The sequence below is a fragment of the Danio aesculapii genome, chromosome 5 (genome assembly GCF_903798145.1).
Source record: "Danio aesculapii chromosome 5, fDanAes4.1, whole genome shotgun sequence".
Classification (NCBI taxonomy): domain Eukaryota; kingdom Metazoa; phylum Chordata; class Actinopteri; order Cypriniformes; family Danionidae; genus Danio; species Danio aesculapii.
In genome coordinates this window covers 47,151,580-47,164,378 of record NC_079439.1, presented here as the reverse complement: position 1 = coordinate 47,164,378, position 12,799 = coordinate 47,151,580, and the positions used below count along the sequence as shown (strand labels likewise).

At 34.4% G+C, this 12,799-nt stretch overlaps 1 protein-coding gene across 1 annotated transcript in view; it reads right to left on the bottom strand.

Moving 5' to 3' along the window:
- iqgap2 (IQ motif containing GTPase activating protein 2) overlaps window positions 1-12,799 on the bottom strand; it is a 117,284-nt gene that overhangs the window by 46,621 nt on the left and 57,864 nt on the right. The window contains exons 7-14 of the mRNA XM_056458370.1: window positions 9,556-9,669; window positions 9,283-9,461; window positions 6,236-6,323; window positions 5,751-5,908; window positions 5,578-5,665; window positions 2,351-2,511; window positions 2,098-2,264; window positions 676-800 (exon numbers count right to left, since the gene is read on the bottom strand). Coding sequence (XP_056314345.1) covers window positions 676-800; window positions 2,098-2,264; window positions 2,351-2,511; window positions 5,578-5,665; window positions 5,751-5,908; window positions 6,236-6,323; window positions 9,283-9,461; window positions 9,556-9,669 — 1,080 coding nt within the window. The remainder of the gene's footprint in view (window positions 1-675; window positions 801-2,097; window positions 2,265-2,350; window positions 2,512-5,577; window positions 5,666-5,750; window positions 5,909-6,235; window positions 6,324-9,282; window positions 9,462-9,555; window positions 9,670-12,799) is intronic.

The following is a 12,799-nucleotide window of genomic DNA, read 5'->3' as shown; positions in this document are numbered from 1 at the left end:
CGTACATTTATACAGTGAGGTGCCCCGCCTTTACTCTTCACTCTTCATAAAAACCATTATGAATCCATGCTACACCTCCGACTGTACAGTGGGTTTTCTTTTTCAAATAATGCACAGAGTTTTGAGGTAAGGGATGTTATAATTTGCTATTCACTGACAGTCGGACAGGCTCATCCAATTCATCATACTCCGTCTTTTAAAATCGAAATCGGAAGCGGATTAAAACTGTCTCCTCATAAAACCCGGCGTATCAGTGTGCTGCTACACTGAAAACATATGATTCGATTCGCGCCTTCTGATTGGTTCTTGGGACATTGCAGCTTTTGCTGTCAAAGGCAAGTGGCGTTCAGAGGCTTTTGCAAACTAATTGTTATTTCTGAATGTGTTGACGCTGCGATTTAGATGATTTGAAGCAAAAATATTTGTTGATTGTATACTACCTGCATAAAGGATTCGCTCAATATCATTATCTCATTTATGGCGGAAGTGGCGTTTAGCGGCTTTTGCATCTGAACTCTTCATATATATATAACTCATACTTATAAGTATTTATATTATAATCTAATGTTGCTCATTAATACATTAATATTAACAAAAGATACCTCAAAACCAAAAATCACACTGACCAATAAAATAAACAACCTTTTTTTTAGAATGTTTTCAAAGTTTGCTTACTCTCGTGTTCCTCGTGCACCTGGACATTGACAGTGTCGATGCACTTCTGAACATCATTCCAGGTGAGGAACTCTTGACCCCGGGCGAGGGACTCTGCTCTGAGATGAATCAGTGTGTCTGTATATCTAACAAAGATAAGCAACCACATGATGATGAAGTCAGTTACTCAACAATTTCACTGTGTGACTTGCAGAGACAGGAATAGGTGAGCAGTATTCATGGGAAAACATAATAAATATTCTCTTTGAGAGTTTTCAATATAGCTCATGTTTTGGAGGTCGCTTTAGGAGAATTTAAGAGATTTTTAATCTTTAAGTAGGAAAAAATGAGATTCATCCATTAAAAATTCTAAAGCTGGAGCAAACATTTATTCTTGGGCTTCATTTAATAACTTGTGCATCTGTTAATGTAACTCTATATGTGGATTATGGTTGTATTTGAAAAGTTCACCGAACTTTTATGCTAGAAATATTGAAAGAAAATGCTCAATTGGGGATGAACAGTTTAATAAAGTATCTAAAAGGTCAATCAATTAAGTTGTTTTAGGTTTCATATAAATATCTCCATATGATGCATATATAATGCAGCACTAACCAAGATAACACCATTATTTGTGCTGTTCTATAAGCACCCCCTACAGGCAGAAGGTAAGTTAGCAGTTTTATTCAGCATGTCTGCTGTTTTGTTTTGTACAAGTATGCTTTATGTAGCAAAACTTCTTAAAGGTGTTGTCAAATCACTATGATTTTACCATTATTGTCAAACTACAGACTATTTTATTATTAATTAAAAATATATTATTATTTACAAAATAAATAAATCAAAAATTGGATATTAGTATTGGATTCTGACAATTTTCTTGCTAAAAAAAAGCATCAGATTTGGCCATGAAAAACTGAAATCAGTGCATCCCGTGTTACCAGGGTCACACCTTTCTACCAAACACAACTGGGCTTTTGAAAATGCAGTTGTGTGAAAAAATATGAAATTCTGGGTTAAATATTTTCAGGCTACTTTCTTACATCCTGAGGTCACCAAATGGTTTCTTTTATTGTGAATACAACATGAAAACTGAATCGTTTCTTAATAGGCTTTGATCCCAGAATTCTATACCTACAGTATCAACCCAAAGACTGCTGAAAGTGAGCAAGTAAAATTTTCTACTGGGAAGGTACTAAGAAGTGTTGTTTGATGCAGAAAGTCAGTCAATATTTAACACTTTAACACACTATCTCTGTGTATCACAAAATAAAAAAGATATAGTAAACATTTCCCTTTGGGAGAATCCAGCTATTTACTCTGATTGGACAAGGAAACAAATTTGGGTTATTTTTATATCCTTTTGGTTGGGTTTTTTAATTAGGTTTTCATTTGGCTGAAAAGTGCCCTAGTAGTGTCAAGTGTCCATTAGTGTCTCAGTACCTCTGTAAGTTGTCAGCATCCATACCACTGAAGCCCAGTGGAGAGTCACTGAGCTGCTCGATGACGGCCACTGAGTCTTTAGTGTCCAGCACTTCATTTAACACCGACACAGCAGACAGCATCTCCACAGCCACACACAGCTCCTCATGTGAAAGACCGGCCTTGTTCTGAGATGAGATGAAAATTAAAAGCTGAGATTCTAAGTTAAGAAATAAAGAAGCCAAACACGAAATATGAGGGTTCCTCAGCTGACCTTGGAGCCCAGCTGGAGGCTGAAGAGCTCTGCCTGGTACAGACTGGCAGCAGTGTGGTAGACGATGGGCATCTGGGCCTCTGGATTCAGCAGCTCCTCCACGGTCTCTTCTGCGACTCCTCGTCGAATAGCTGAATTGATTGCAACAACTGCCTCCTGCTCTGTGGACATCAAGAGCACAATAATCGTATCAGAAAAAAAAAACAAAATGTATACTGGTAGCAACTCAGTTTAAAGATTTTTATTTTTTAATAAAATAAAATAAAATTAATTAAATCCAGCTGACACTGGATCTTTATTCAACGATATGATATATTGAATTATAATCGCTCATACATCATCATACAATTTTTTTATCATTTAGATTAACCTGAAGTATCATCTAATGCTCACTTACAGCTAAAGTTCTAGCATTGTAATTTTAGAAAAATTTAATGGGCTTAGGATTGTTTTCTAATTTGTAATTGGTGGATTTTTAAGCACTTTAAACATGCACTTAAAATATTAGACTTTATTCGAAAAAAGCTAAATTGTCATGAAAGTATGTTTGTGTTGTTGCCATTCTTTCCATTAATTCCGGAAATTAATATGCATAAATACAGAATATTTTTATTTTATAATTATTATTATTTTAATTATTTTCAATTTATAAAATGTTTAATTTATTATAATTATTAAATATTATTATTTTATTAATTATTATTTTATTTTATAAATTAGCCAGCACACAAAAAGACATAGAAATATAAAGAGGCAACGAGGTGAGCTTGAAATCAGATCAAGACCAGATAAAATGTGTTCTGATCAAGTATTCCTTACTATTTTTCTTACCTTTTTATTTTAATATTTGAATTAGATGAGTAATAAAGCAAGGTGTTCTAAACAAATGATGTTTAACAGAGCAAGGAATTTTTCACAGTATGTCTGATAATATATTTTCTTCTGAAGAAAGTCTTATTTGTTTTATTTCGGCTAGAATAAAAGCAGTTTTTAATTTTTTAAAAAACATTTTAAGGTAAAAATTATTAGCCCTTTTAAGCTATATTTTTTTCTTTGATAGTCTACAGAACAAACCATTATTATACAATAACTTGCCAAATTACCCTAATCTGCCAAGTTAACCTAGTTAAGCCTTTAATTGTCACTTTAAGCTGTATAGAGTATGTATGTCTTGAAAATACCTAGTACAATATTATTTGCTGTCATCATGGAAAAGATAAAATAAATTATTATAGTTATTAAAAATGAGTTATTAAAACTATTATGTTTAGAAATGTGTTGAAAAAAACTTCTCTAAATAGAAATCGGTAAAAAAATAAACAGGGGAACTAATAAATCTTCAACTTCAACTGTATAAAATATGACACTTCAAATTTTCAAAAAAAAAAATCTAAAATTAAAAATTTTAATTAAAAAGAAATATAAAGTAAAGCAAAAAACTAATGTCAGACAAAATTCTCTCAGTAACTAATTAATATTTTATATTAAATATAATTCTGGCTAATACTTGTGTTCTTTTTCTAATGAAAGCTAAAATCCAATTGATAAAAGTGAACAAATTCAATTGTATCAATTAGTTTTAGCTTTCATGAGAAAAAGAATTCTACTATGAGCCAGAATTATATTTCACCTAAAAAATTGAATGAATCCCTATTACTTATAACACATTGCTCAAATAACAAACAGGTTTTTTAAACATAATCTATTTTTCAAAATACATTTCAATACATTTACACATAGAACAGCAATTAATAAATAAAAAATACATACAGTGGGGGAAATAAGTATTCAACACGTCACCATTTTTCTCAGAAAACATATTTCTAAAAGTGCTGTTGACTTTAAATTTTCACCAGATGTTGGCAACAACCCAATATATCCATATACAGTGCTCAGCATAATTGAGTACACGAGTACCCCATTTTGAAAATGAATATTTTTATTCATTCATAAGTGAATATAGGCAATGTATGTTGGTGCATTTAAAAAAAAAGATTATTAAAACGATTATTAAAACAATATTTTTTTACCTATTTTAAATCACCAAACATATTTAAGAAAATACAATTAAATTCAAGAAAAAAATACAACCTACAAATTTTTTTAATTATTTTGCTTTTCTTGATTTTTACTCTTTTTTTTAAATTTGTATTTAATATTTTTTCTATGACGTATAAGTTCGGGTGTACTCGTTTGGACAGTTGTAGGTTATTTTGTTAGATAAGCTCCAGATTTGGCTTCAATACTGACTAATCTAATGTATATGCACAAATATAATATTGTAAAGCTTCCTATTAAAAATAGGAATTTAAAAGATAGATTTGTGATGGGTGTACTTATATGCTGAGCACTGTATGCTAAGACAACATTATTAATTACATTATGAACAATACTAATTAGTTTAAAAATGAAGTTATGTGTAATAAAATGAAATGACACAGTGAAAAAGTATTGAACACATGAAGAAATGGAGGTGTAGAAAGGCAGTGAAAGTACAGACAGCAGCGGAAATCTCTCAGTGATTATTCAGCAACCCTCTGCCCTTCGTCCTTGTAAATTAATATCAGCTGCTTCAGTCCAACATCTACATTACCAGGATGTTAAAGATGAAACCAGAGTGGACATTTCAGCGAGACAATGATCTACAGCCAAGGAAACTCTCAAATGGTTTTAGAGAAGGAAAATCAAGCTGTAGAATGGCCCAGCCAATCACCTGACTTGAATCCAATAGAAATACAAATTAAAGATCAGATCTGATAGACTAGACAAACAGAAGCATCAAGATTTTTACACTCTGTTGAAGTCTGTGAAAAACTCACACCTGAGTAATGGATGTGACTTCATTCTCCATTTTATAGTATTCAAATTCATTAGTTCAGTAAATTCTCCTAGTGCCATTAGATTGTTGTTACACATAACAATTTTTACCAAAAATTTGGTTCAATTCCATGTCAACAGCTCCTTTAGAATATTTTTCCCCATGACGTGTTTGAAAACTTTTTCTCCTATTGGCTCTCCAAAAACAATATGTACTCAAGCAGTCAAAGTGACAGAAATGCAGATACATAGATATTGTGTAAATCTAATAAGAAAATAATACTTATCATTTCAACTTAGTCTGGATAAAACATCTAAAATGGCCATGAGGAAATGTATAACATCAGTATCCACAGAAGACATGAACATATTATGAGCCAGTGTAGGTTAAATGCATAGATTGCACATACTTCGTTTCTCAGCCTCTGCAAACTCATTACAGGAAGTGATGACCCTCTGAATCTCTTCTTTCTTCAGCTGAGCGCCTGATCCTGCATCCTACATACGCACAACATAAACATGCTCATAACACTCATTTGACCAACACTGCACAGATGCTCCAGCTGGAGAGGTAAGCCTTTACTTTGTGCTGCCTGTAGGATGTGAAGTGCTCCAAGTAGAAGCGGGCGTTTTCATCAGTGACTCCAACAAGACCGAGAGCAGGCAACTTAAGACTGGCCAGCAGAGCCTTCTGATCCTCAGCATCCAGAGCCTGGTGGAGCCGCTGAACAGCAGATGATGCTAAAGAGAAATATATGATTATCAATCTAAATTGTTTTCAATTCAAAGACAATCCAAAATAACTACTGCTTATGTCATAAAGCTTCAATAAATTGCATGGCATTTTATATGATTGCATTGCAGGGCAAGTCATGAATTTTTTTCCATCAAATAAAATGAGAAAATATATATATTTCATAAATGAATTAAATGATTGATTGATTGATTGATTGATTGATTGATTGATTGATTGATTGATTGATTGATTGATTGATTGATTGAAAACAGACTTTTTAAAGTGGTCTCAGCCCAAGCATCCCAGTGCACAGATGAATGTCTCACACTTACTGTTGACGAGGTCAACATTGCTCTGAATCTCCTGCTGGGTCAGTAATTCTTCATACACGTCTCTCTCTTCAGTTGCAACAGACGACCGCTAAAAAACATTTAACATATCACAACCAGGCTTCATTTAAACAAAAACAAAGGAAAATCTGTGAATGATTGATATAATTCCTACACAAGGCATAACATAAGCAGTGAGCAGTCACTTGGAATTTTGACACAAATAACTACTTTCGTTGGAAAATGTAATTTGAACAAGAAATGAACATGTCTGCCGTTTTTATTCTGACCAACTGAGACCAATAAATTATTAAAATACATCTATTTTCCTATTGGGACTAGGCATTAGATGATAACCATTTTCAAGGTATACCGCGGTTTGGCAAAGTCAAGGTTTTAAAACTGCCAACATTTTCTGCTATAACGCACGTTGTATTATCTCATTTAAATTTTGCATTTATATTTTATTTAAAATGTTTAATAAATGTTAATAATAATTTACTATTTTAATTTACTCTAACATTGCAGAAAACACATTATGTACCATAACAGTAACACTAACCTGCTTCTTTTTAAAGAATAAAAATGGAGTACAAAGTGTACTTAAATGAAGTAGCACCAGTTCCACCTGCCACAAAAAGGCATCCAGTCAAACAGATGGGACTTAGATTAAAATAGATAGCTGGATTGACATTTTAATCAATTATATTAAAAAGTATAGAAATAAAAGTGTACAGCTTGTTTGTTTGCATAAAAGCATAATTTGAATGGTTTAGAGTAATAACTGATTTTTATAATTGACTATAATCTATTCTTAAGAATACTTTTATTTATTTATGTTTCTTTCTTTCTTTCATTCCAATTACAGCAAATAACTCCTGCAAGTCCTGCAGGAATTATAAAATTCTGCAGGATGTCACTTGCTTGGATCCATTGTAAAACCTGTTAGAAATTCCTGCACATATTGTCAATGTGTCTAACAGGATTTTATAATTCCTGCAGGACAGCAGCTATCCAGCAGGGAAAAATAAATAAATCCACCAGGATTCCTGTAAAAAGTACTGCATGATTCTAAAACCTGTAGGAATTGCCTGCACATATTGTCAGTTTGTCCTGCAGGATTTCATAATTCCTACAGGATACCAGCAGGTTCCTGCAGAAAAAATGAAAATCCTGAAGGATTCCTATAGGTAATTTATGTAAGGGGTCCTAATATATGCAGTATGTAAGCTTTTTTTTAATGACAACAGTATCTCCAGCAAAAAAAAGATATCCAAATAAGCTGTTTTAATTTGTGTTTTTGAAGCAAATGAAAGCAGCAGAAGTCGATGATTGATTTGAATTACTCAGCCTGACATGTTTACTTTTCCAAAATATTTTAAATGTTTCTCAAATTAAATATATTGTGTTCAAAGGGGAAAAAGTTCTAGTTTTTTTACCCACACATTTAAAAAGAATATATTTTAGAGTAATAATAACAATACCTTGAAACTGTGTATTTTTATCTAAGGTTATCATTCCATCAGAATGTTATACAGGCCCATGCCTAATTGGGACTAAATCAAACAATTGTTTATCCCATACAGCATCAATCCATACAAATGATAATAATAGTTATACCCTGTTCTCACATTATTACTGTTAACAACGTCAACATTGTCTGATTGTGTATATAACCTGTTGTATTCATATAACCTGCATATTTTTGAATCTCTAATTGAATCTCTAATTCTCAAATGATTTGAAATTCATATAAAGAAATTGATGTTGAATTATTCCAGCTGCTGTGAGAAAAAACGACGTTGAATGTGAGAATCTTTTGATATACAACACTAGATGTTGTCCTTCTGTATATATACAGACATAATGCACAATTTACATGATGCACAGACATGATTTTTTATGTATCACATGAGAAATGAGTGATGAAAATGCAAAATTTTGAAAAATAAAAAGCTAAAACTGTTTTTAGGTTCACCTGAGTTGGTTTTGGACGTAAAAAAGGGTTAATACAAACTTATTTTTATTATTATTATTACCTTTGTTATCCTACTTAGTATTGCTATTATTATTAGTATTACTATTGCGGAGTAAACTCATTACTGTTGGTTACTAGGTTACCAATCCTACAGTCAGCCTCTCTAAAAACTTGATGGAAACTTTTTGGAATTTTTTATTATTTTTTTTTTTTTTTTGCAATCTTTAAAAAGATTAAATTACATTAGGGTGGATATGAATGACTGGCTGAATAGCACAAAGATGAATGGCAGCAAGATTTTATTTGCATCAAAATAGATAAAATCTACTGATTCCACTAAAGTCAGAAAACATGTTTGTCTGATAATGGCTGATTATGTATTCAAAAATGGATTTTGGATCATTTTTAACCAAAGTAAGTTGTGGGTTGTAGTTTTAACTTAACAAATGAATTCCTGAGCAGTGTTCACAGTTTTAGATGAGTACACACAACTAAATGACTATCCACTTGAGTCAACATGAGCAGATCAGGTGATACTGGAGTCAGCAGACTGTGAAAGGAGTGTTAAAGGACATCAGCGTTTAACAGGCCAGACTCATTCCCTGTTAGCTTTTAATCAAATTCCTGCTGATTTCACAAGTAGAGGAATGCTGGAGCTTGTTTGAAAGGAGGTTTCAAAATAAACCATAAACAAACTTGCTTGCATGCAACATTCATTCATTCATTTTCCTTCGGCTTAGTCCCTTTATTAATCAGGGGTCGCAACAGCGGAATGAACCACCAACTTTATCCAGAATATGTTTTACACAGTGGATGCCTTTATAGCTGCAACCCACTACTGGGAATCACCCATACACACTTATCCACACACATACACTACGGCCAATTTAGTTTACTCAATTTACCTATAGCACATGTCTTTGGACTGTGGGGGAAACCTGAGCACCCGGGGGAAACCCACACCAACACGAGGAGAACATGCAAACTCCACACAGAAATGCCAACTGACTCTGTGGCTCAGCTATGAGGCGACAGTGCTAACCACTAACTCTAAACTAAAGATCCAGCTTACCCGTCCTGAGGCCTGATCCTCCTTCTTCCTCTTGGCTTTGCTCAGTGTGTCCTGGTAGACCTGAGCCAGTGCTTTCTCTGTGTTTCTCAGTAAAGCGTTAGGGTTCCTCAGAGCTGTCATTGTGCTTTCTGCATGACCTTTGTCTATGGCCTCATTAATGGCAAAGACAGCAGCATGTACTGTAAATATAGACCAAAAATACACTTAATGTGATGCTGAGAATGAGGGTAAAATGATCTCAATTGAACTCCTACATGTAAATATAAAGCTTACATGCGGCTTCATCTACTGAAAGTTCATTGGCCAGGATGCCTCCAATCTTGCTGAATGCGGGCATTTGGATGCCATACTTCTCCAGCTCTTTCCTCATGTTGCTGATCTCTTCCTCTGTAGAAAACATGAAGTACAACAAGAAATATGCTCATTTCGATTACATTTCAGTCTTTTCAGGAATTTTTTCTTAGGATATTTCCTCACTTTCGCAGCCGAACATAATTAAAATACTGCCAAAAACTGGCAGCTTTTCTCAATTTTGTTTTGGGGCCTAGTATTGGGCTCTGTAATTTATATAAAAGAAATACCAATTAAGAGAGGTTTTACCTGCTGTATCAAATCAAATGAAGGACTCTAAAATCATATGAAACATATGAGTCTTTCTCATGTAAATCCTGTGAGTGTTCAATCCCAGTGTAAAACATGCCAATTGGAGCGAAACATAGACAGTTTCATTGCACATGGGATCATTAATCTGCACAACCCATGAAGTCCACATTGGCCACAATATTTTGTAGTGAAATTACGACAATGATATTATTCCCATTGTTTTAAGTGGGGCTGGGCGATATTGCAAAAAAAAAAATTCTCACAATATCATGTTTCATTTCATTTGATATCAATAATTATTACATTTTTTTTAACAAACCATTTAGTTATATTAGTATTTTTAACCCCTTTATTTTAATTTACCAACATTACTAAGGCAAATAGTTTTAATAGTCAAAAACAAAAATATTTATTCAAAATATCTCATCTCTTTATGGCAAAAAAAACATAAGACACTTTTCAACTTGATGAATGAAATGTTGCAAAGTGTGTGCAATGGTAAAGTGTAAATACCGAACGATCAAAGCAAACTTAAAGGTGTGATTAATAATGATACAGTAAACCTCAAACTGTCAACAACACAAATTATGATAATCAAATAAGAGCTTTCAAGTAAAAGAACTAACCATCATTATTCAAATACATATTGCAACATTAATTGTGAAGTTGGATGCTACAAAAACCTTTCAGATGGGGTGCTAGTGGCTGGGATGCACAAGAAAAGAAACCAAAAAGCCACTCTGGCGACATCCTTACATCCTTTTTTATTTACAATCTTCTCACTGCTGCCAGCGAACGCAGTTTTCATGTGTGTTACAGTTATTCTGAACTAAAGTGACAAGCGCGACTGCGTGGTATCCTTACACCCTAAGTTCATTGGCATTGCTTCCAAGGTGTGAGCTCAGCAGCCATATTTGAATAAAACTATAGCCTTCATATCAAACTTTTTTAATCAAAATTTACAACGGTGTTCGATCAATAAATACTGATATCGATTTTATTGCCCAGCCCTAGTTTAAAGTATATCTAAGCTTGTATTATCCTTGCTATGTATCTGGAACTTTTATTTTGAAAACGGGACAGGCTTTAAGGAGGAGTAAAGGTGCTGTTCTGTGAAGCAGGCAGCCATACATGATCTTATCTGCTCACACTGTATCAGAACGCAAAATGTAGGATATATCAATTATAAATTTATTCAATGCCACCCTGAAGAGGCACAAGGCATGTTTAAGAGTATATATTTCTTGGGTTTAACATGCATATTGGGGTGTTTGGCACATGTTTGTAATCAAGCAACAGATGTGTATGCTGTATTGAGGCAACAGACACATGTAAACTTCTGAATATAAGTGTCTGATGCACATTTATGCATCGTGTCATATCACTCAGCTCTTACAGTGTTTTGTCTACAGTGAAATGTTGCCAATATGCTAAAACTCATCTGTGTATGCCGAAGCTCCTATTCTTACCTGTGTTTTCATATACGTTAAAAGCACAAAACACAACTCTAAATACATTTTTGCTATTGCCTTTTGTCGAGTATAATTATAATTTGGCCTATATATTATCTATAACACAAAACAGGAGCAAAATGGGTTACTCTGGTAGCATAAAAATACCTCACTCACTCCTCCTAGCTGAAATAAACCTCAACGCCATAAACAATGGTTCAGGCTGGTAGTGGTGTAATGGTGTGAGGGATTTTTTCTTGAGACACTTTAGGCCCATTAGTACCAATTGAGCATCGTGTCAATGCCACAGCCTACCCGAGTATTGTAGCTGACCATGTCCATCCCTTTATAACCACAGTGTACCCATCTTCTGATGGCTACTTCCAGCAGGATAATGCACCATGTCACTGCATTCTTTCTCTAGATTCTCTAAATTTTGCAGTGTCAATGCTGATCAAAAGACCAGTTGTTCATTCAACAACAAATTCAATCCATCAATGCTGTAATAGCCAGGAGAAGCACTTTGGCATCGAGAGCAACACCGTGTAAGTACATTTAGTTTGTTTTCAGTTGCTGTGTTTGGTTAGAGAACACTTAGACTTGTTTTCAGCTGGTTGTGTATGGTTGTAGGACATTTAAACTTGTTTTCAGCTATCTGTGTATGGTACTAGAAAGTTTACCCACTGTTTTCTTGGTTACTGTAAGAGCTTGTGTGTCAAGCCGGATGGTTTTGCGCCCCCGCTGCAGTTTCGGGTGTTTTTACTCTGGAGGCGTGTCCAAACGCCAGGTAAAGACTATATATTAGAGCACGTAGGTTTAGTTAGCAGGAGAAGCACTTTAGCATCGAGAGCAACACCGTGTCAGTACATTTAGACTTGTTTTCAGTTGCTGTTTTTGGTTAGAGAACACGTAGACTTGTTTTCAGCAGGTTGTGTATGGTTGTAGGACATTTAAACTTGTTTTCAGCTATCTGTGTATGGTACTAGAAAGTTTACCCACTGTTTCCTTGGTTACTGTAAGAGCTTGTGTGTCGAGCCGGACGGTTTCACGATCATTCCCGGATCATTTCCTTCTGTCTCTCAACATCCACATTACTCCTGAGCCGCCACACACTCCAACTCTAGTTGCCTTTCGCAGAAACCTACGCTCTCTCTCACCCAATAGACTATCCACCATTGTTTCAGACTCTCTTCCTCCATCTTGCAAATTCTCTGCACTTGATACGAATAGTGCCACTGATACACTCTGCTCCACACTAGCATCATGTCTAGACAGACTATGTCCTCTTACATCCAGGCCAGCTTGTGCCAGGCTCTCTGATGTTCTCCGTGAGCATCGCTCAAAACTTCGGGCTGCAGAGAGAAGTTGGCGAAAAACTAAAAATCCTGAACAGCTCATAACATACCAAACTCTTCTGTCTTCTTTCTCGGCTGAGGTTACTTCTGCAAAGCAGACGTACTTCC